The 24,569-nt window shown below is 45.5% G+C and overlaps 1 protein-coding gene across 2 annotated transcripts in view; it reads left to right on the forward strand.

Moving 5' to 3' along the window:
- NPFFR2 (neuropeptide FF receptor 2) overlaps nucleotides 1-23,333 on the forward strand; it is a 50,626-nt gene extending 27,293 nt beyond the window's left edge. Inside the window, exons 2-4 of one of the 2 annotated variants that reach the window (XM_083756712.1) lie at nucleotides 17,375-17,714; nucleotides 18,862-18,961; nucleotides 21,728-23,333. In XM_083756712.1, coding sequence (XP_083612838.1) covers nucleotides 17,387-17,714; nucleotides 18,862-18,961; nucleotides 21,728-22,574 — 1,275 coding nt within the window. In that variant the 5' untranslated portion in view covers nucleotides 17,375-17,386 and the 3' untranslated portion in view covers nucleotides 22,575-23,333. Of the gene's footprint in view, nucleotides 1-17,369; nucleotides 17,715-18,861; nucleotides 18,962-21,727 lie in introns of both variants that reach the window. The other variant, XM_083756711.1, reaches the window with a different exon arrangement.
- Nucleotides 23,334-24,569: the final 1,236 nt, after the last annotated feature.

Here is a 24,569-nt window from a genome sequence, read left to right on the forward strand (position 1 = left end):
TACTAGCACTCTTTTAAATCTTTTTGCCAGAATGTCTGCAAAAATTTTATAATCCACATTCAACAGTGATATAGGCCTATAGTGACTCCTGGGGTCATTCTGGAAAAGGTGTCCAGGAAGAATGCCGAGGGAGAGCTGTTCTGTACGCTCAAAAGCTGACCATCTGGGAACAATGTAAAAACAAGCTGATTCTGTTTCAAGAGAATGGTGCTAAGGTACTGTTATATTCAATGGGACTCTGAGGAAAACACAGCATACTGTAAGTCACTCCAAAATAAGATATTGGAGCACTCCGAATCATCTACCTGTGTAAATGCACAGAAAACAGTGGATATGGATAAAAAAGGAACACAGGGAGATGTGCATTGATTGCTGCAAGGTATACCTAATTATTGGACGTGAGTGGCGCTGTGGGTTAAACCACAGAGCCTAGGACTTGCCAATCAGAAGGTCGGCAGTTCGAATCCCTGCGACGGGGTGAGCTCCTGTTGCTCAGTCCCTGCTCCTGCCAACCTAGCAGTTCAAAAGCGGGAAAGTAAACGATGTTTCCGTGCACTGCTCTGGTTTCACCAGAAGCAGCTTAGTCAAGCTGGCCACATGACCCGGAATCTGTATGCCGGCTCCCTCGGCCAATAAAGCGAGATGAGTGCCACAGCCTCAGAGTCGGTCACGACTGGACCTAATGGTCAGGGGTCACTTTACCTTTACCTTATACCTAATTATTATTACTACTATATAATTATAAGATTATTGTATTAGAAGGTTGTGAGAGTGTGGCTGTGACTTATCATGAAGGAACTCTGCACTTCTGAATTTGCCACTACACTACTGGTTCCAAGTCAGAGTGTGAAGAGGGCAGTGAGGCACACAGGAAATGGAACTGAGGAAACAGAACAAAAAAGGAGAAATACACAGATTTTGTTTTTCTTACTTCAGGTCATGTACATATCAGAGAAACATTCAGCCAAATAGAGGAAAGACAAGGAAAAACTACCACAGAGCTACAGAGCCAATGCACTCACTACCCCACCAAACATCACGCCAACCAGCTTGGTTGCTAAGCAGCAGCACAAACTGAATGATCTCTGCTGTTGCAGTTCCTGTACAAGTGATTTCCTCCTTGTTGCTGCTTTGGCTCCTGGGAGAAGAAGACTGTAGCCTTCAAAATTCTGGGAATGACACCAAATAATGACTTTCCAGAGGACTAGAAAATGTGGATTAATTAAGAAAACTGGAGACCCGTGGAAGGAGCAACAATTTTGATGTATTTGAGTATCTAGTGAATTTATGCCTGGCTCTTGAGCTTGGAAGACAGATGGTTTGACTCACCTTGGATTCATCACACATATACCTCTAATTTCTGTGCTGCTGAGGAAAACCAGCCAGCTTGAAAAGAAATTGGCAGCCAAAAAAAAAGAAAGTCTGGTTGTTGAAGCTGTCATTTGTTTACAAACTATTAGTTCTACATGTACAGTTTTACTTGGATGTTGTTAGTAAAATGATAAAAGTGTAGCAATGCAGCACTAGAGATGCAGGTTGAATACTTTCAAGCTGTTTTCATCTTAATGACATTTTATTTCTTTATTAAATTTATATCCCACCCTTCCTCTTAAAAAAAAAAAGTTTATTAAAGGAGCCCAAGTTGGCAAACCCACAAGCAATAAACAACAAGAGCATCTCAAAACAGTTTGAACATAGATGCATATTAGGAAAATATCTCTACTTAAAAAGTTTGTTGCAAGAGGAGGGTCTTCTCCTGAAGAGCCAGTGTGGTGTAGTGGTTAACAGCGGTAGTCATGTAATCTGGGGAGCTGGGTTCGATTCCCCGCTCCTCCACATGCAGCTGCTGGGTGACCTTGGACAATAATAATAATAATAATAATTTATTATTTATACCCCGCCCATCTGGCTGGGCCTCCCCAGCCACTCTGGGCGGCTTCCATAAAAACCAAAAATACACTAAAATGTCACACGTTAAAAACTTCCCTGAACAGGGCTGCCTTAAGATGTCTTCTGAATGTCAGGTAGTTGTTTATTGCTTTGACATCTGCTGGAAGGGCGTTCCACAGGGTGGGCGCCACTACCGAGAAGGCCCTCTGCCTGGTTCCCTGTAGCTTTGCTTCTCGCAATGAGGGAACCGCCAGAAGGCCCTCGGCGCTGGACCTCAGCATCCGGGCAGAATGATGGGGGTGGAGACGCTCCTTCAGGTATACTGGACCGAGGCCGTTTAGGGCTTTAAAGGTCAGCACCAACACTTTGAATTGTGCTCGGAAACATACTGGGAGCCAATGTAGGTCTTTCAAGACCAGTGTTATATGGTCTCGGCGGCCGCTCCCAGTCACCAGTCTAGCTGCCGCATTCTGGATTAGTTGTAGTTTCCGAGTCACCTTCAAAGGTAGCCCCACGTAGAGTGCATTGCAGTAGTCCAAGCGGGAGATAACCAGAGCATGCACCACTCTGGCGAGACAGTCCGCAGGCAGATAGGGTCTCAGCCTACGTACCAGATGGAGCTGGTAAACAGCTGCCCTGGACACAGATTTGACCTGTGCCTCCATGGACAGCTGTGAGTCCAAAATGACTCCCAGGCTGCGCACCTGGTCCTTCAGGGGCACAGTTACCCCATTCAGGACCAGGGAATCCTCCACACCTGCCCGCCTCCTGTCCCCCAGAAACAGTACTTCTGTCTTGTCAGGATTCAACCTCAATCTGTTAGCCGCCATCCAACCTCCAACCGCCTCCAGGCACTCACACAGGACCTTCACTGCCCTCACTGGTTCTGATTTAAAAGAGAGGTAGAGCTGGGTATCATCTGCATACTGATGAACACCCAGCCCAAACCTCCTGATGATCTCTCCCAGCGGCTGCATGTAGATGTTGAAAAGCATGGGGGAGAGAACAGAACCCTGAGTGAGAGTGAGAGCCCAGGGGTCTGAACACTCATTCCCCCCCCCCCACTTTCTGAACACGGCCCAGGAGGAAGGAGCGGAACCACTGTAGGACAGTGCCCCCAGCTCCCAGCCCCTCAAGACGGTCCAGAAGGATGTTATGGTCGATGGTATCAAACGCCGCTGAGAGATCCAGCAGAACTAGGAAACAGCTCTCACCTTTGTCCCTAGCCCGCCGGAGATCATCAACCAGTGCGACCAAGGCAGTTTCAGTCCCATGATGAGGCCTGAATCCTGACTGGAAGGGATCCAAATGGTCCGCTTCTTCCAGGCGTGCCTGGAGTTGTTCGGGAACCGCTCGCTCTATCACCTTGCCCAAGAATGGAAGATTTGAGACTGGGCGATAGTTGGCCATCGTGGCCGCATCTAAAGATGGTTTTTTAAGAAGCGGTTTAATAACCGCCTCTTTCAGTGGGTCTGGGAAGGCTCCCTCATGGAGGGAAGCATTCACCACCCCACGAAGCCCATCGCCCAGTCCTTCCCGGCTAGCTTTTATAAGCCAGGATGGGCAAGGATCCAGGAGACAGGTGGTTGGTTTCACTCGTCCAAGCAGCCTGTCCACATCCTCGGAGGTAACAGATTGGAATTGATCCCACTCAACTTGACTAGGCAGAACTCTAGCACTCTCCCGCCCTGGCCCTGCTCCCACGGTGGAGTCTACTTCTTCCCGAATCTGAGCGATTTTATCTGCAAAAAACTGCAAGTCACACTTCTTTGAAGTCTCTCAGCCCCACTCACCTCACAGAGTGTTTGTTGTGGGGGAGGAAGAGAAAGGAGATTGTGAGCCGCTTTGAGACTCCTTAAAGGGAGTGAAAGGCGGGATATCAAATCCAAACTACTACTACTACTACTACTACTACTACTACTACTACTACTACTTTTCTTCTTCTTCTTCTTCTTCTTCTTCTTCTTCTTCTTCTTCTTCTTCTTCTTCTTCTTCTTCTTCTTCTTCTTTTTCAGTTGGCAACAAGAAGAGAACGGAGACAGTGCCTGTCTAATATTCATGGGGAGAGAATTTGAAAGGGTAGGTTGGTGCCACAGTGTTAAAGATCTAATGCAGTGCAGAAGTGACCTCCTGATAAGATGCCATGTTTAGGAGGCCCTCAGCTGCAGAACACATCAGCTGACTGGATATATAAGGGGCAAGATGATATTTCAGGTATAAAGCAATAGAATCATAGAACTGTAGAGTTCTTAGGGACGCTGAGGATCATCTAGACCAGGGATGTTCAACTGGTCTATCAGGATTCACAGGTAGATCCCTGGATGCTCCCTGTCGATTGCGGTCGATTTCGTGATCCCTCCCAATCGGTGGATGAAAAAAACATTGGGCTGAAAGACTCTGCCCCCGGCTGCCCCCGCTCTGTCCCTCCCTCGTGTCTAATGGACATTGTTTTTCTGTTTCTTTGAACTCCCCCCCTAAAAAAAGCTACCCCCTTGAATGTCCATGGGTAGATCACTGCCAGTTATTTTATACTGGAAGTAGACCAACTTTCTGCAATGCAGGGAGAAGGTGGGTTCTCCTTCCTTGGAGGTTGGATGGCCATCTGTCATGGATGCTTCAGCTAAAATTTCTGTATTGCGGGGGGTTGGACTAGATGACCCTCGGGGTCCCTTCTAACTCTACAGTTCTATGCGTCTGTGATTCTATGCAGCTATCCCATAAGAATGTCAAACCCGCAACCTTGGAGTTATCAGCTCCATGCTCTAACCAACTGAGCTATCAACCGGCAAAATTGTATTCAATTGATAATACATTTTAAATGAAATTTTAGTAGTATATTGTGATTTTTTGGACTGCATTCTCATGGCCATAGGGAGGGCATCCCAAGCACTGCAGGATTTATCAAATCTTTCTGACATTAAAGATGGAAATTTGATGTCCCATTTCCCCACTTCAGGCTTCTGCAGAAACCTCTGACACCCTGGCCTTATTGCTTTCCTTTTTCTGTAAATTCATTTCCCTCTGCAGTTGTACTAAGGCAATTGGTAAGGTCATTGGAAGAAACGATAGACTACAGGACCTTTGCCATGAGAAAACAACTCAGTTCACACTTCTCATAGAAATATCTGTGACACGCATTTGTACTATATATTTAAAATATCCTGGGAATTGTAGAACTTGTTAACAGTGTTCATATTCTTTTATTATATAATTTATTAATGGTGCCTAGAATTGTTAGGAGGTCCTTATTTTCCTCACAGAGCTGTAAATCCCAGAATGGTTTAACCATCAGAGAATAAGAGAATTGTAGAGATTGGCTCCAGCAAGTTTTTATATCTGTCCCAAACTGTATATAGAGATTTTCGAATTATGATTTAACCCCCCCCCCATGTACTTTCATGTTATTGTAGCCTAGGTATGCATGCCACCCATATCTGTTGTCCCATCCGTCTGTGTCCATTATATCCGTAATTTTCAGAGTCATCCATTCTTTTAGCCAACACAGACATGAGGCCTCATAATAAAGCTTTAGATCCGGCAAGGTTGCCAGATCGAGTCTTGGAGATATTTGAAGATGGCTATCATATCTCCTCTTAGTCTCCTCTTTCCCAGGCCAAACATACTCAGCTCCTTCAACCGTTCCTCATAAGGCTTGGTTTCCAGACCCTTGATCATCTTGGTCACCCCCCTCTGCACACATTCCAACTTGTCAATATCCTTAAATCGTGGTGCCCAGAACTGAACACAGTATTCCAGGTGTGGTCTGACCAGGGCAGAATAGAGCAGAGCTGTGACTTCCCTTGGTGGCACCGTTAGCAGTTTCTGCCACTCACATCTGCCTCACTCTGAGGGACGATTCAGGGGATCCTTCCTTAGAGCAAGGCATTCTGGGTGACATGGCTGAGACAGTGCCTGCACTGCTGCTGCTGTAGTAGCTAGAGAGCTTGTTTAAAACATAGCAAAAATTTTAAAGTTACTTTGCTAAGTTTCAACAGCCTTTCTAGCCTCTGCTCTTGTTGCAGCCTCATGCAGTATTCCTCATGAAAGAGAAGGGAGACTAGGAGAAGGGCTGGCTGAGAGCTGGACAGTTGGACAGCCAGTGTTGGTGGCAGGAAGGAAGCACTCCCTGGGATTGACCGCAAGCCTCACCTTGCCTCATTATAGCACCTGTATTGACCAATCTTATGCTCTTTGAGCCAAGCTGCTCAACAACATGACGTACCAGCAAATGAAACAAATTGCACAAAGGCAGCCTTCGTGCATGTTAATACATGTAAACTGCTGCGTACAAATGTGAAAGTCTTTGGTGTGCAGGAATAATAGGGGGTGAATCACATATTTTGTTTTCCTATTACAGATAGGTAGCCGTGTTGGTCTGCCATAGTCAAAACAAAAAAAATTCCTTCCAGTAGCACCTTAAAGACCAACTAAGTCAGTTCTTGGTATGAGCTTTCGTGTGCATGCACACTTCTTCAGATATGTGCATTCTTCAGTGTGTATCTGAAGAAGTGTGCATGCACACGAAAGCTCATACCAAGAACTGACTTAGTTGGTCTTTAAGGTGCTACTGGAAGGAATTTTTTTTGTTTTGTTTTCCTAGTTATTCTTTATTAATTTAAAAACACCCCCTTCCACTCACATATGCAATTTCCTCATGGAAAAAAGCAGCAGAAACAATCTGAGGGAAGATTTAACCTCTCCTCTCATACGCTGTGTTTCTTTTAGAGTGGCAAATGAAATATTTCTTATAGCAGTGCTTTAAAACTGTATTATTATAGCCAGTTATCGTGGCTGGAAGGCTCCTAGATTCAAAGGCACTAATAGTCATGATAGCATGGTTACTTCATCTGCCTTAGTATGCAAGCACTCCAGCAATCTACGAAATGCTTCAGCCCAGGTTGCAAAGGGGCATGACTTTAGGGGAAGCTGTTACCCCTGGCTTTGTGGATGGCTTCAGGATTATGCCGAAACTTTTCCCAAAGGCATCTGGGTGGCCACTGTGAGAACAGGATGTCAGACTAGATGGGCCTGATCCAGCAAGCTCTTCTTCTGCTTAACATGCAGCATCTTCAAGTGTTTAGTCCGAATCAAGCACTTGCCAAGCACATGGTTCTTTGATGTGGTGGTAGTTGTTTTGCACAATACAGCACCTTTTCTCTTTTGCTTGCTACTGACCTCATGCTCCAGCAGCTTCCGCACAGAGTCTAATGAGATGCAAAAGAGCTTGGCATGTAAACCAGCTTTGCCCTGCTTGCAGACCCTCACTGTGGTCTGATAGGTAACGCTCTCAGAGTAATGCTCACAGGGCTTGGTCACTGGTTGGCACTTGCACTCTACTGTCCCATCTTCTGAAGACAAAAATAAGAAATCTTTAAACATCAGAAGAACTAGTCCAGCATTGCATTTTCACAATGGCCAACCATTGTGGTCTCCTCTGTCGCACAGCCTTCCTCTGGGCCCCGGCATCGCTCTCTTGGAGTGCTAGCTGCCGTGGAGAAGGCTCGGGTCAAGCCTGGATTCGGCCACGTGTCCTTGCCCTCCCAGTGCTCTCCTACCTCTCCTCCTCAGCGGCAGTGGCGCGGTAAGGTCGGGGCACCCCTCTTTTTTCTCCTTCCTCTTTCTCTCTCTTCCTTCTCCCTCTCCTCTCCTCCTTCTCCCTGCATTGGCTCTGGGGTTTTTCCTGGCCCTGGAGTGCTGCTGGGCAGTCGGCTGGATGGCCAGGCACTCTCGCTCCCAGCTCGATTTGGGTCGCAGGGTGGGGGGTGGGTGTCAGTGGTTTCCCCAGTTGACGCACCAGGCGTCCCCTGTTCCCCTGTGGTGGTGGTGGCAATTTCAGCAGCCCAAAGCCAGCCTGGTAGCCCAGTTGGCTCTGTCTGGCTTCAGGAGCTGCTCGCTGCCATGGCGCCCGCCATTTTGCCTTGCCGGAAGCCCCCGTATGATGTGTCTTGTGTCATTGAACCAATCACGCAACATTCATTCCCTACTAATAAATCTAGGTAAAGGTAAAGGTACCCCTGCCCGTTCGGGCCAGTCTTGACAGACTCTAGGGTTGTGCGCTCATCTCACTCTAGAGGCCGGTAGCCAGCGCTGTCCGCAGACACTTCCGGGTCACATAGCCAGCGTGACAAGCTGCATCTGGCGAGCCAGCACAGCACACGGAACGCTGTTTACCTTCCTGCTGGTAAGCGGTCCCTATTTATCTACTTGCACCTGGGGGTGCTTTCGAACTGCTAGGTTGGCAGGCGCTGGGACCGAACGACGGGAGCGCACCCCGCCACGGGGATTTGAACCGCCGACCATATGATCGGCAAGTCCTAGGCGCTGAGGTTTTACCCACAGCGCCACCCACGTCCCTCGCTAATAAATCTACAACACTTAAAATATAAATCCAGGGACATTAAATGAAATCTGGGGACATTCCGGGGACGGATTTTGTCCGGGGACAGATTTGTAAATCCGGGGACTGTCCTTGGAAAACGGGGACATCTGGTAACCATAACTTAGTTCTTTTCCCTATCTTATCCTCACAACAACCCTATGAAGTTGGTAAAGAACAATCCACACTCTGTGTACATTGGGCTGGGAGTGTATTGGATCAGGCAGAAGCATCCCTCTGTTCAGCTGAGGGTGAAGGTGGCCTTTTGCCAGCTACTGTGCAGGTGAGCAGGATGCTATCAGCAGAATCTGTACTGTTGCTATCCACCAGAAGGCTCCTAAATTGGGCTTTCTATCGGTGGGAGGAGCTGAGCTGGTCCAGGGTTAATCGGACCCTAGGCTGGTTTCACTGCTGTCATGCAACAGCCTCAAGCCAAATTGCTGCACCAGCTCCAGACTGGAGTAGTGATATTCTGCCTCCCACCTTCCTACGTGGCCATGAGTGGTAGGACCATGAATGCAGTGGTAGCCCTGGCACTACAAACAAATTGCTTGGGGCTTTGTAAATGAATGCAAAAATCTTAAATCTGGCTCAAGAGCAGGTGAGCAGTCAGTGCAGATGTTTCAACAATGTTGGCATGGGTTATTGGCTATCTGCCCCATCTGTCACAATCTGCACCAGCTGGAACGTCTAATTACCTGAGGCCTTTAGTGTGTGCCAACTGTTGGTTATGAATAGTTATGAGTGCCCTGGATATTAACTTTTTCTATCATGAGGAAACACTGTTCTTCCCAGTAACTATCTGACGCACCTTTGATAAGTAAAAACACAGCAGGAAGAACTGTCAGAAGTGTGTCTACTTGTGGGGCAGAGGGCTCAAGTGGCTCTCCTTGCTACAAGAAGGCTTCAAAAGTTCTGGTTGCTGCAATCGCCATGGTGATTCTGCCAACCTGTTTTGGCAAGTGTGATGAGTGATGAGCCTCCCTTGCTATGTTGGAGTTGCAGAGGTGAGGTGGGGAATTGTGTTGTTAGTTGCACCATGATCCTCACCCCCTTCCATAATTCTGAGCTTGGGAGTTGTTTGGGTGCTCAGAGGTGGGACAGCAAGTAGTCATCAGAACCTGGAAGCTGTCAAAACCTCACCAGCCTTTCTCATAAGGGTGGCCAGCTGGGTTCTTGAGCTTCTTAATGTCTTCAATATCTAGTTCACAGCATTGTCTTCACAGAGTGCTGTATTTACATCCCCTTTGAGCAAAATGTTTTCATGTGTGTCATGGGAACGGTTTTCAAAGTCAGCATGGAGCTGCTGAATACCAAATTAGAGCTGGTCCCAAGGGATTTTCTTGTGAGAGTAGGTTTTAAATGATATCTTCTGATATTTCCTGTTCTCTGAAAAGGCTAGTGGCAACTGATGAATTCTCACACTATGGTTCTTAATGTTATAAAATGCAAAGCCCATCTAAGATAGCTTCCTTGTATACCACAGGGGCGGTATATAAATCTAAAAAATCTAAATAATAATAATAATAATAATAATAATAATAATAATAATAGCAATCTGGACACAAGACACCTACAATGCCTTGCCTTGTGGTTGCTCAACCTTGTGAATCACAATTGCTGGCTTAGCCTAGAAATCCCAGCCAAAAATGGGAGATCACTGACTGTAGGAGTACGGACCCTTATTTTCATCCATTGAAACAAATGTGGAGGCTATGTAGTTCCACAAGGAAAAAGACACGAGAGCTTCATGGTTTATATTACATTCCCAGTCATTAAGTACAAGAAAGAGGTACTGTTTAGTTGCAACCCGCTATACTTTCATGATTGTAAACACCGTTTGATATGCAGGAACACTTCTTCAGGATATAAATGGCCTGCAAAACAGGAAACCTGATTTACATTCGCTTAGCGAAATGGGTCTTTATTTAATGTGATTCAAATTACCTCAATTCAAATGAGCCAACCCCTGAGCCCTTGCACGTTGTTGGTGTGGAACTGTGTTGATTTGCATCCACACAAAGCAGTGTTGCAACTTTCCTTTTCCCTCTTCTCCTCTGCCCTTGGCAGTGAATGATGAAATTCAACAGACGTCCTCATCAAAAATGCACATTACAATATGCATTTTTATCCACATCAACAAGGTTATAGATATTTATGGCATGGTTCCATTTTCCATCTCCTTCGCAACATGTGCTTTTCCGCTCTGCAACCCTGCCAGTTATGAGTCTTGTTTTCAGCCAATGTCTATCTATATCTATTATCTATCTATCTATCTATCTATCTATCTATCTATCTATCTATCTATCCTATTAACCCCAGCAAGCATGGTCAATGGTTAGGGATGGTGAGAGTTGCTGTCCAGTAACATTTAGCAATTTAGCAATATTCATTTCTGTGCAGGAAACTCCCAATTTGTATGGGGGTTACGTTCCAAGGCACCATACATTTAAGCGAAATCATGTATAACTGAAAAAAACCCATTGATAACACCTGCAAACACCACATTCTGCCCTTGCTCCACCCCTTTTTTTGTGATGTTTTGGGGTCATTTCTGGGTTCAGAGCAATGCATGTGCACACAAACTCACATGTATCAGATGCGCCTAAAACGGTCGCTGCCTGTACTGATCTAGCAGCACTTTGAAGAACCTGGGTTCCTGATGTTCTCCTGAACTATTAATCTATTTTAATAATGCTACATAGTTTTATGGTCCAGGTGCTCTCTCTGCTTTACTGTTTTTTAAATCTTGCCACATAGTGAGGAAATGGCATTCTCAGGAAAAAAACACAGCAATTTGGCTCTGAAAAGAATTGTGCTTCTTTCTTTCCTTTTCCTTTCTAACCTCTACTTAGGTTACAAAATGGTTCCGCTATGTGCTTTTGACACCATATAATCAATCAGCACAGATGCACACCAAGACATCCTCTTCAGATTATCCCAATACTATGCTTTTAATATTTCTCCCTCTTTTCTTTTCAACTCCCTTTTTGACCTCTGCTGACGAAAGCAAGAATGCATATTTATCTTTCTGATTCTCTCTTTCAGGGTAGAAAACACAAACAGCACAATAACTGCGCTTTGGAACAAAGCATTTAGCAACTAGGGACGGACAAATCGATCGACTTCAGTTCTCTCCATTTTTCATATTTCCAAACTTAAGTTCCATTCATTGCCTCAGTTTGTTCCTTTGCTTGCTTGTTTTTTTTAAATCGCTCATTAAAATGTTTATTATGATAACCTTTCTTTATTAAATTTGTATACCACACTTCATCCGAAGATCTCAGGGTGCTTCACAGCATAAAAATATGAGATAAAAACACAAAAACCATAATAAACACAAGGAAACAATGCTTGCCTCCCACAGCACATTTAAAAGGGCATCAGATGTCAATCAGCCAAAGGCCTATTTGAAGACGAACATTTTCTTCTGGCATCTAAAGGTGCATAATGAAAGCACCAGATGAGCCTCCCTGGGGAGAGCATTCGACAAATATGAAGCCACTGCAGAAAAGGCACAGTCTCATGTTGCCACCCTCTGGACCTCTTGTGGAGGAGGAACACGAAGAAGGGCCTCTGAAGATGGATTGCAGGATCTGGGTTTGTTCATATGAGGAGAAGCAGTTCTTGAGGTATTACAGTCCTGAGCCATTTAGGGATTTATAAGTTAAAAACAGCACTTTGAATTGGGCTCAGAAACTGGCAAGTCAGGCCAAGATCAGTGTAATATGCTCAAACCGTTTTGCCCCAGTGAGAAACCAAACCGTCTGCAGAGGCAGCCCTACAAATAACATGTTGTAATCTAACCGAGAGGTTACCAGAGCATAGACAACAAAAGTCCCTGTTCAGGTAGGAACAAACTTGGGCCACTAGTCAAAGCTGACTGGGTGCCACTGAGGCCACCAGAAACTCAAGGATCCAGGAGCGCCCCCAAATACTTGCTCCTTTATGGGGAATATAAAGAAGGCTGATCACCGAAGAATTGATGCTTTTGAATTATGGTGCTGGAGGAGACTCTTGAGAGTCCCATGGACTGCAAGAAGATCAAACCTCTCCATTCTGAAGGAAATCAGCCCTGAGTGCTCACTGGAAGGACAGATCCTGAAGCTGAGGCTCCAATACTTTGGCCACCTCATGAGAAGAGAAGACTCCCTGGAAAAGACCCTGATGTTGGGAAAGATGGAGGGCACAAGGAGAAGGGGACGACAGAGGATGAGATGGTTGGACAGTGTTCTCGAAGCTACTAACATGAGTTTGACCAAAGTGCCATAGGCAGTGGAAGACAGGAGTGCCTGGCGTGCTCTGGTCCATGGGGTCACGAAGAGTCGGACACGACTAAACGACTAAACAACAACAACAACCCCATTAAGAGCAGGCAATCTCTTAGCCATCTGATCTAGGGAACCACCCACTAACAGTGCCTCAGTCTTATCTGTATTGATCTGCAGTTCGTTGGCTCTCTTCCAGTCCATTGCTGAGGCAAAACATCAGTCCAGCACATCCACTGCCTCACCTGCAGATGTAAAGGAGAAGTAGTGTTGTGTGTCATCAGCATATTGCTGACAACACATTCCAAAACTCTGGATGACTCTGCTCAGCAGTTTCATGTGGATATAAAATCAAACCCTGAGGGGGCCAAAGAGAACTTCCCAAGCATCCACCTCTGGAAACTGTTGGGATACTGCCAGGGAGACAAAGGCCATCACGCCTGCACGTCGTCTCCGGACGATCCATCAATCTCCCGTAGAAACGCAGTATCAGTCAATTAGCGACACAAGCCTCAGAAACAGCTGTCCACATTCCAGACTCGTGCACGCTCTTTCAGCAGAGTTCGCACAACGAAAGATGAACTCAGGAGAGCATATTTACAACTTTTATTCAGCATTGGTCAGAACAAAGAAAAAAACATGACTGCCTGCCTGTGTGTCGAGGCACAGAGATACAACAGCTATATACAAAAACAGAAACTTCCTGTGAGCAGGAAATACGTAGGCTGTGACTCACAACAGCCTGTCCCCTTTTTAAGGTGGAACGGAAATATCCTAACAGAAACAACCACCTAATTTGGGCCAGAACCACTTCAAAGCAGTGCCACCCTCCCCTAACTTGGGCAGCCACTCTAGAAGGATACCATAGTCCATATCAAAAGTTGCTGAGAGGTTGAGGAGAACTAACAAGGACAGTTAATTCTTCTCCTGACAGAAGTGTTCCTACAAGGCGCCCAAAACAGTTTCTGTGACAAAACTGGGCCTAAACCCTGATTGAAATGGATCTAGAAAATCAGTTTCCTCCAACAGCACCTGGATCTGGTCAGAGAACCTTGTCCAAGATGTCTGTTCAGGTGTTCCATTGCTAGAATGCTCATCCCTGTTCTCTGTATGTGAGCCCATTCACATGAGAATGGAAACACCCCCATGAGACAAAAAATATACTTTTTGCCAGGGCGGGCGGGCGGGCAGGCGGGCAGGCGGGCAGGCGGGCAGGCAGGCAGGCAAGTGGTATTAGGGATTATTATGGAGAGAATTGGCAGATGGGCAAAGTCACACAAATTATCTAGCCTCAACCTTTGCATAATTTGTACAGCAAGGTTTCAGCTGGCAGTTTTCCATTTTTAGACTGTTTCAAGATGCTGAATGGGTTCATTAATCACTGTAAGCATAGCATTGAATCACTATACTAATCACACTAACGGCTCCCCACATACACACAAACATATCCATGATTTTTGAACTGAGAGCCAGTGTGATGTAGTGGTTAAGAGCGATAGACTTGTAATCTGAGGAACCGGGTTCGCGTCTCCGCTCCTCCACATGCAGCTGCTGGGTGACCTTGGGCTCACACTTCTTTGAAGTCTCTCAGCCCCACTCACCTCACAGAGTATTTGTTGTGGGGGAGGAAGGGAAAGGAGAATGTTAGCTGCTTTGAGACTCCTTCGGGTAGTGATAAAGTGGGATATCAAATCCAAACTCTTCTGACAAAATACAGCATATTGGGCAAAGTCATCATGGATGTCTGCCTGATATTACACTGATTGTGCAGACAAGCCTTTGCATCTGTTTAATTCTTAATTAACTAGACACTTCAATGATGATTAGCTGATGGCCACTGCCTCAGATGGCTTTAAAAAAGGATTAGGCATTCAGTCGATTGCAGTGGGGTTTGTTTGTATGTGTGACAGGTGGGTGGAGGGAATTGTTGGGTCATGTTAGCCATATTGATTCATATACTTTTGGGGGGATAGATCATTGTCTTGTTGTGCTATATATATGATAAAGGAGAGCCATACCAGGGTGAAGGAGTCCTTCTTTGCTTGTCTCCGTGCTAGTTTAAGTTTGTTGATTAACTTTTCTAGTAGGGTGGTTTTGTCAGTACGCCTTTCAACTGATGTGCAGCGACTGGGCTCAATAACTGGTTCTGCCCTGACTGGGCTAGGTGACTGGAACACTTTCGGAGACCTTCCAATCCTGGAAAACAGGTCCAGTGCACTGGACTCACAACTGTGCATTGTGAGCACCAGACTCATGCAGAGTATAAATAATGTGGAAGCTAGCTGTGAAGCATAACTCCTTTTATTTCTAATTGCTACTACAAACTAAAGAACTACTGGCTTGCATGAGTGTTACAGCTCCCACTCAGCCATCTAGTCACTGCATAGATAAGACTCTCTCCACACACAGAGTCAGGCAGGAGTGGAAGAGTAGAAGAGCAGTTTCCACCCCCTCCTTTCTCAAAACATCAGATCAGGAGATTCTTGCAATGGGAGGGGTGAAAATATCAACAGGTTTTCCATACATTTTGGTACCAGTGGTCTATGTTTGCTCCTGATAGGTCTTGTCATGTGCATGTGTGTTGTTGTCCTGGAGCATATTTAATAGGGCTAGTTCTGCAATTGCTTCTATTACCTGTTTTGTTATTCTGGAGATTTCTTGCAACACTGATACCCAACAGGAATGAACTTTGGGGCATACCCACCACATTTGGAGGTATGTACCTATGGAGGTGCTGCCTCTTCAGCATTTAGCTGAGGTTGCTGGATGTATCAGTGCCAGCTTCTATGGTGTTAGGTACCATCTATAGATAAGTAGATATCTATAGATATAGATATATAGAAAGGGACATTGTGGGTTGAACCACAGAGCCTAGGACTTGCTGATCAGAAGGTTGGCAGTTTGAATCCCCACAACGGGGTGAGCTCCCGTTGCTCGGTCCCTGCTCCTGCCAGCCTAGCAGTTCGAAAACACGTCAAAGTGCAAGTAGATAAATAGATACCGCTCTGGCAGGAAGGTAAATGGCGTTTCTGTGCGCTGCTCTGGTTCGCCAGAAGTGGCTTAGTCATGCTGGCCACATGACCTGGAAGCTGTCTGCCGGCTCCCTCAGCCAAAAAAGCGAGATGAGTGCCGCAACCCCAGAGTCGGTCATGACTGGACCCGATGGTCAGGGGTCCCTTTACCCTTTACCTTTATAGATAAGTTACAGAGAGAATTCTCTTCTTTTGGCTGAGATAGATTTAAATGGTAGTTTGAAACACATTTTTGACCATTGGACAGAATTTATTTTGTATCCTATGTCATGCTCCCATTGATCTTTAATCATGGTTTGGGGGGGGGGGGTTGTACTGTCTTGAAGCAGTATTTTGTATAATGTAGATACCACTCCTTTGCTCTGTTCCTCTGTTGTTAGGAGGAGTTTTTCAAAGTTAGTCAATGGCCTGATGTTGCTGGGTTGTCAAAGAAGGCTTGTACAGTGGTACCTCTGGATGCAAACGGGATCTGGAGCCCCGCTCGCATCCTGAGTAGAACGTAACACGCAACTGTGTGTCTGCAGGTCGCGTTTTGCCGCTTCCGCGCATACACGAGACATCATTTTGAGTGTCTTCCCCTCTGGGAGCGGCGAAACCCAGAAGTAACACGTTCCATTACTTCCAGGTTGCTGCGGAGCGTAACCTGAAAATGCTCAAGCTGAAGCATATTTAACCCAAGGTATGGCTGTACAGTAGTTGGTGGTGGATCAGCCAGTGTATTTTTTTTTAATGAATATTTATTAGCATTTTCAATAACAAAACAAAAATAAACAAAAAATGACAAAAATACAAAAATACAAAAATGCAAAACTTAAAAACAATTAAAACACATAAAATTTCAATTGCTTATTTTCTTTTAACTTGTTTCTCAGACCTCCTCACACCTCCCCTTCTTGTATTCCAATTCAAATTATTAGCTCAGCAAATCCTTATTACTTATTTCTCAACTTTAACTTAATAATTTATTTTAACATGTTATTATTTTACTTTTCCTCTTTCATCCATTTCCTCAATTTAATTTTGCTGACCTTATTTTCATTTAATTTAGATCATTTTAAAGACCAATTTTAGCATATCCAAACTTAAACACCAATACTTATACATCAATACTCATTCTTAAACATTTTTCCTAAAATCGACCAAAATTCCCTTCCACAGCTTCCCCAATTATCATACAAATAACAAAACAAAATAAAAACAGAACAAATTATAATTATATACCCTTTGGATTCCCAGACTCCACCCTCCCCTTTCCCGGTTTCAGTCCCCAGCAAGTGTCCATCAGTCTCAATATACTATTAGCCTGGAGATCTCACATCCGAGGCTCTTAATTCTCTCTTAATTCCTCTCTGCCGGTCTTTTTGATAGTCCTTAATATTGAACCCCAAATCTCGAAGATCAGACAGTGTATTGGAGTATGTTTCCCATGTTATACTATATGTACTTTTTCTTGTTTGTTTGTTTTGTAACACAAGTAAATCTTCAATAAAAACCAATTTTTAAAAAAGAGGATTAGGCAGATTCAAAGAGGCTACCACTATCAATGGCTATTGGCCAAAATGGAGGCTATGCTGCACCTCCAAGAACCTCCATGAGTTTCCCATAGACATCTTGTTGGCCGCTGTGAGAACAGAAATCTGGACTAGATGGGCTATTGGCTTGACCCAGCAGGGTTCATCTTATCTTCTAGTGTTCTGATATTTTATAGGTTATACTATCTTATCATACTAGGTACAAGACACATTTTAGAGTTCCAAGATGCATTCCCTTTCCTCACTGACGCCATTTTTCATTTTTCTGCAGTTAAGCGCACTTTTAACATGGGCAAGAACCTGGACTCCAGTCCATCTGTCAGTGGACCTCCCGTGAGAAATTGCAGTGGACATATAAGCAGCTGCAACATGGAGACCAACATTTCCTATGTGGGTTTCTACCTCCATCAGCCGCTCGTGGCTGCAGTCTTCATCATCTCCTACCTTCTCATCTTCCTCCTGTGCATGATTGGCAATGGAGTGGTGTGTTTTATCGTGCTGAGAAGCAAACATATGCGCACTGTCACCAACCTCTTCATCCTGAACCTTGCTGTCAGTGACCTGCTAGTGGGGATATTTTGCATGCCCACTACCTTAGTGGACAACATCATATCAGGTAAATCTTGTCTCTAGCTTGAGTCCAATGAAGTCATGGGAGAGGAACCACCACAGATATGCTGGCTAGGGCTGATGGGGGTTGGGACTCCAGCAATATCTGTAGGACCATAGATTCCCATCCATGGACAACATCATACTCAGATCCATCCCTGACCATTAGCCATTCTGGCCGGGAATGATGGGAGTTGGAGTCCAGCAACATCTGGAGGTCCATAACTTTCCCACCATGAACAACGTCATACTCATAGCAGACCACGACCAGCATTCCAAACCTAGGTCAGGGTGAGGATTGTGTTGCCCTCCAGGTTTTGCTGGATTCCCATTCCCATCATCACTGACCACTGGCCATGCCAGCTAGGGCTGTTGGGAATTGGAGTCCAACAACATCTGGAGGGCCACAGATTCCCCATCCCTGAACTAAGTCATACTTAAAACAGACTCTTGAAAACAGTCCCACAAACTAGTCATGACTTAATGCATAGTAGATCCATTGAAAGTAATGGATCTGACACAGATCCTGCATTTAGACAGCACTTTATTTCATTTTCCTGGCATTTCCTTACCTGGTAATTTCCATTTTTATGTGCTCTTTCACACAGCATAAAAGGCACCTCTGGAAAACTAGTGGAAATCTAGCATTCATTTTTGTATTATTTATTTCCATGAAAAAACCCATTTGCAGCCCCATTAGCCTGGAAAATCATGTGAGTTCTGCAGTGTAATTTCACATGATGAAAAAAAAAATTCCAGTAGTATTCCAGCATAGAGTTCTTTCCCACTATTTAAAACCTAATGCAGCATGATAGTATATTAATCAAAAAGCCATGCTTTTGTAATCCATCAGGTCTTGCAGTGTAAAAAGAATGTTAGAATCCAGGATAGAAGCACTAGGACTTCAACTAGGAGAACTAATGCAATAATCCACAAGTTGGGTTCATTAATTTCTGTGGTTCATAATAAAGTTTTGTTGAATACCGCCCATTGATTTTAGTGGGAACTAAAAGACCCTCTCACGCTCCACTTCATACTGTGTATGTTTAAACATACCTGGCAAGCACCCAGTTTAGCCCCAATGTGTCCTTTCCTTTTGATATGCTATGAAATCAGTTTCAATATCTGAAAACCATTTTCTTTTCAAACTCCAGGATGGCCCTTTGGGAATATTGCCTGCAAAATGAACGGAATGGTCCAGGGAATATCTGTCTCGGCTTCTGTCTTCACTTTAGTGGCAATTGCAGTCGACAGGTATGTCTCTGTAACAGCCTGGAAATGGATATAGAACACATAAAATGTCAGTCCTACCAATTGTCCAAGGTTGCTGTCTTTGTAAGCCTCTTCAGTTATTGTGCAATTATGCGCTTGTGCAGTAGCGTCAGGAAGAAATCCGGTGGGACAAGACAGCACAATTATGCAGTGGTGAGCTTATTGCTCTGTGAAGGAGCTTTTCAGAACACGTGGGGTTTGTGGCCTTCTTTTGACTGATGTGAGAGACTTCCTCCGCAAACCTATTGTGATTCAAGCTTTACGGGAAAAGAGGCAGAGAGAGAGAAGAGGTGGGGATTCCAGGTGTGTCAGGGTAAATGCACAGTTTAGCAGGACGCAGAGTTTATGACTAAGGAGCCTTAGCATCATGATGGAGCTCATGAGGTCTTAGGCTCCACCTGCGACATTTCTACATTGGAACATAGGAAGTTGCCTTATACTGAATCGGACCATTGTTCCATGCTGGTTGGCTTTGGCTCCTCAAGGTTTCAGGCAGAGGACATTCCCAGGCCTAACTGGAGATGCTGGGGATTAAACTGGGACCTTCTGTATGCGAGCCTGATGTGCCATCACAGCTCTTCCTCTAATCACATACCAGCTTGGAAAGACATGTATCCAAGAGCAAGGCTGAGAGGAGGGTTGAGAAAGAAATTTGATAAATAAATAAACCAGCCATGGTAGCTTGTCCAGTCAGAGCAGAAAGTTCTGGGCTAGATGGTCCAATGGTCTGAGTCTGTTTCTCATCTTTGATGTAGTGCTAAACCCAGGCCAGCCAATGCGATGTCCTTCAGAAGTTGTGAGACTTCAACTCCCACATTGTTGTTTAGTTGTTTAGTCATGTCCGACTCTTCGTGACCCCATGGACCAGAGCACGCCAGGCACTCCTGTCTTCCACTGCCTCCCACAGTTTGGTCAAACTCATGTTAGTAGCTTCGAGAACACTGTCCAACCATCTCGTCCTCTGTCGTCCCCTTCTCCTTGTGCCCTCCATCTTTCCCAACATCAGGGTCTTTTCCAGGGAGTCTTCTCTTCTCATGAGGTGGCCAAAGTATTGGAGCCTCAGCTTCAGGATCTGTCCTTCCGGTGAGCACTTTGGGCTGATTTCCTTAAGAATGGATAGGTTTGATCTTCTTGCAGTCTATGGGACTCTCAAGAGTCTTCTCCAGCATCATAATTCAAAAGCATCCATTCTTCTGCGATCAGCCTTTATGGTCCAGCTCTCACTTCCATACATCACTACAGGGAAAACCATAGCTTTACCTATACGGACCTTTGTTGGCAAGGTGATGTCTTTGCTTTTTAAGATGCTGTCTAGGTTTATCATTGCTTTTCTCCCACGAAGCAGACGTATTTTAATTTTGTGACTGCTGTCGCCATCTGCAACTCAGCCAAGAAAGTAAAATCTCTCACTGCCTCCATTTCTTCCCCTTCTATTTGCCAGGAGGTGATGGGACCAGTGGTCGTGATCTTAGTTTTTTTGATGCTGAGCTTCTGACCATATTTTGCGCTCTCCTTTTTCACCTTCATTAAGACACGAAAAGGCAGCGATCCATTAAGGAGACGACTCCCACATAGTTTCTGGCAATTGGCCATGTTGGCTGAGATGGGTGGGTGCTATAGTCCAACAACCTCTGAAAAGTACCATATTGGCCACCCATGCACAAAACCATAGTTTAGCACTGTGTTAAGAAGAAGTCTGGCTTTTTCACACCCCTCTCTTCCTCTGGTTTTTGTATTTGTTGAAAGCAGAGCCCACTCCAATTTCCCTCACATCAACCTGACTGAATAATTTTCAGTACTGGCCACAATAACAGATATTATTAATATTTTCCAGGTTCTGTTAACTTCATAGCATCTTCTTTTATTCTCTCCCCACACCCCCAAATAAAAATCTGCCATTTTAGTGATCATTGTTTATGATCATAGGCCAATGGCCCTGGAAATGCTAATAGGCAGAATACAAATGCCCCAAAATAACTAAGTGGGAATAACCCATATGATCAACCACCTGCTCAAGGGCAGATTCCTGGGACTGGATTCAACTAATTGGTCCTGCTAGTGGAAGCTCACTTCCTGCTTTCCCTTCTCTCCTTCCCCGGTACCCCATTCCCTTCAACTGGTGGTGGTCAGCAGAACTCACAGAACAGTGGATGGCGGAAAGAGGAGAGGAGCAATTGTGCACTGTCAGAACTTTTGTAACAGGGTGGCATTGAATTCCTTCCTTGATGTTTGGGATTCCACACAAACACATGCGGCCTGAACCTCACTTTCAACTGAAAGATGTTCCTTTGGAAAATAGCTAGAATGCTTCAGTGAATTCTTCTTTCTGCAGCCTACAAAGTACCCAGTGGATGAGATAATACTGTTCTTACAGGCTGGGTACAGTACAGAGCCTTCAACATCATGGAACACTCTGGTAGGTGGAGAGGACCTGTACTGATCACTGTCCCGCTCCTCCTTTTTGCTGCCAGAATAAGGGAAGGACTCTAATTCACTGCTAAAGCATCTGTTTTGCATACAGAAGGTCCTAGATTCAATTCCTGGCATCTCCTGCTAAGGCTGAGAATGTCCCCTATTTGTCCGAAATCCCAGAGAGACACTGTGGGTGTAGACAGTACCGAACTAGGTGCATCAATATATGTCAACTTCCTATTTTCCACCGAGGAGACAGGTTGAGAATATGAGACATGCAGAACGGAAACACTGTCTGTTTATGAACTTAGAGGTGTTTTTATCTCTTCCTCGCAGGTTCCGCTCCATTGTTTACCCTTTCAAGCAGAAGCTCACCATTTGGACAGCGGTTGTCATCATAGTTGTCATCTGGGTCCTGGCCATTGCCATCATGTGCCCGTCTGCCGTGATGTTGAAGGTGGAAGAATCCCGGCATTTCCGAGTGTTGCTCGGTTATGGCAACAGAACCAGCCCCATATACTGGTGCCGGGAGGACTGGCCGAACCAGGACATGAGGAAGATCTATACAACCGTGCTCTTTGCCAACATCTACCTGGCCCCTCTGTCCCTCATTGTCATCATGTATGCCCGGATTGGGATCACGCTCTTCAACACCTCGTTGCCTGCCTCTGGGAAGCAGGGCCAGGAGCGCCACTCTGTCTGCAGGAAGAAGCTGAAGGTCATCAAGATGCTCATCATCGTGGCGTTGCTTTTCATCCTCTCCTGGCTGCCCTTGTGGACCTTGGCGATGCTCTCTGACTACGCTGACCTGAATGAGGAACAGCTGCAGGTCATCAACATCTACATCTACCCATTCGCTCACTGGCTGGCCTTCTTCAACAGTAGCATCAACCCCATCATCTATGGCTTTTTCAACGAGAACTTCCGGCGAGGCTTCCAGGCAGCTTTCCGGCTTCAGCTCTGCTCTGGGGATGGGATGCCCAGGGAAACCTACTCCCAGCGGGGACAGAGCAATGCCATTTTGCCAGCAGCTGATCCACAGGAGCCGGAGCATAGCCTTACATCAGCGATGATGGGGAAGTCAACTCAGAAAGGGAACTGGATGGACAAGACGCAGGTTTTGATGATGGAGAACCTCGAACAGGTTTCCAACAACAATGGTGTTAAGCAGGACCTGCTATAAACTACCTCAGCCGTTTGGTTTTGCCAAAAGAGCCATGATATTCAAGCCCTATCTGGCAAAAACATCTGCAGCTGTTTTAGGACTTTCTTGCTTGTACAGTGTATATACGTTTTTGTAATTGCATCTGATGGTTAGGGGGTCAGGGGGTGAAGTGGTTTCCTATGCCAGTACAAGCCAGGAATGTTTATATCATAAGCTAGAAATGATATTTGGACCATCTCACTGGAGTAGTCTCAAAGTCCTGACTCTAAGGGAGCTCTGGATCTTAGCAGGATGCAGCCTGTTGCAAAACCTATCAGTGTAAGCTTGACCAGCTTTTATCTAAGACATACTGTCAGTTAGAAGGCCAACACCCTTCAGACTGGGAAATATTTCCTGTTGAAAAGACAATCCTGGGTCACTCAAAACAATCAAAATTCCTGGATATGCCCTAAGACTCCATGGCCTTAACATAAACATTTGCCTCTTTTATTAATTATTTTAGAATATATATTTTAGGTCACTTACATGGAAGGTATCATCACCCTGAGAATTCCCTTAGCTCAGGGATGTCCCTTAGTCCATGGCCCTCTGAATGTTGTGAAGACTACAAATCCCAGCATTCCTGACCATTGTGCTGGCTGGGACTGATGGGAGTTGAACAACATCTGGAGGGGGACAGGCTCCCCAGTCTTGCCTTAGCTGGGACTGGGATCTTGCTGCTGACAAAGATGGAAGCGAGGACACTTATTACTGAATAACATTAAATCTCTCTCTCTCTCTCTCTCTCTCTCTCTCTCTCTCTCTCTCTCTCACACACACACACACACACATACGTGCTTGCACATGTGGATGCTTGTATTCCTATTTGAGTTGCTATCCTGAATGTTCAGGTTGGGGAGCACCAGTGGCCTAGTGTGGGTTGCCAGTGCCCAGGGCCATGCGGAAGGCTGGGTGGGTGGGAGGGAAACAAGCGGAGTACACATGCACATTCAACTGCCCAGTGGCGTCCGCCTCACCCAGGAGATCGCAGCTGTAGAGATAAGAAAAGAGGAGTCGTTACGTTGTCTGGAGTAGACACTTCTTGGTTTGCATGGAGAAGCTGTTTTCAATGGAGCTCAGCGATGGAAGCACACAACTGTACTGAGGCAGTACCGGGTGTTGAAATTTTGCACCCAGGACAAGTGCACTTGTGCCCCCCCCACGCTGTGCCACTGGTTAGCACCTGTTAATGTGAACAACTGGGTCATTGAAATTAAGCAATCTGTCATTTGCTTAACTGTGGCTACCAGCTTACCTCTGTGTAGCTATCACAGTAACTTGTTGCAGTACATCAAATATGCCGGTTTCAGAACAAAGGGGGGGGGGAATTAAAACCCACCTTGGCATTTGAGAAGATCCAACACAGTTCTAGGTATTTATGTTCCCTCTCTTCCATATGAGTGATCTAAACCTCCAGAAAGGAAGATTGAGATAGATCTCTGTTCTAAGCTCATTATGGTCTGATTGAGAAGGCACTAACAGTGCAATCCTGTATGTGTCTACTTACAAATAACCCCCACTAAGTTCTCTGGTCGTGGGACGTGGGTGGCGCTGTGGGTTAAACCACAAAGCCTAGGACTTGCCCATCAGAAGGTCAGCGGTTTGAATCCCCGTGACAGGGTAAGCTCCCATTGCTCGGTCCCAGCTCCTGCCAACCTAGCAGTTCGAAAGCACGTCAAAGTGCAAGTAGATAAATAGGTATCGCTCCAGTGGGAAGGTAAACAGCATTTCCATGCGCTGCTCCGGTTCGCCAGAAGCGGCTTAGTCATGCTGGCCACATGACTCGGAAGCTCTATGGTGGCTCCCTCGGCCAATAAAGCGAGATGAGCGCCGCAACCCCAGAGTCAGCCACGACTGGACCTAATGATCAGGGGTCCCTTTACCTTTAAGTTCTCTGGTAAGTGGCCATATAGTAGGGATATGGGATGTGGTGCCCTCCTGATGCTGCTAGACTCCAACTCCTATCAGTCCCAG

This window comes from Podarcis gaigeae, assembly GCF_964106915.1.
Source record: "Podarcis gaigeae genome assembly, chromosome: 9".
Taxonomy (NCBI): Eukaryota; Metazoa; Chordata; class Lepidosauria; order Squamata; family Lacertidae; genus Podarcis; species Podarcis gaigeae.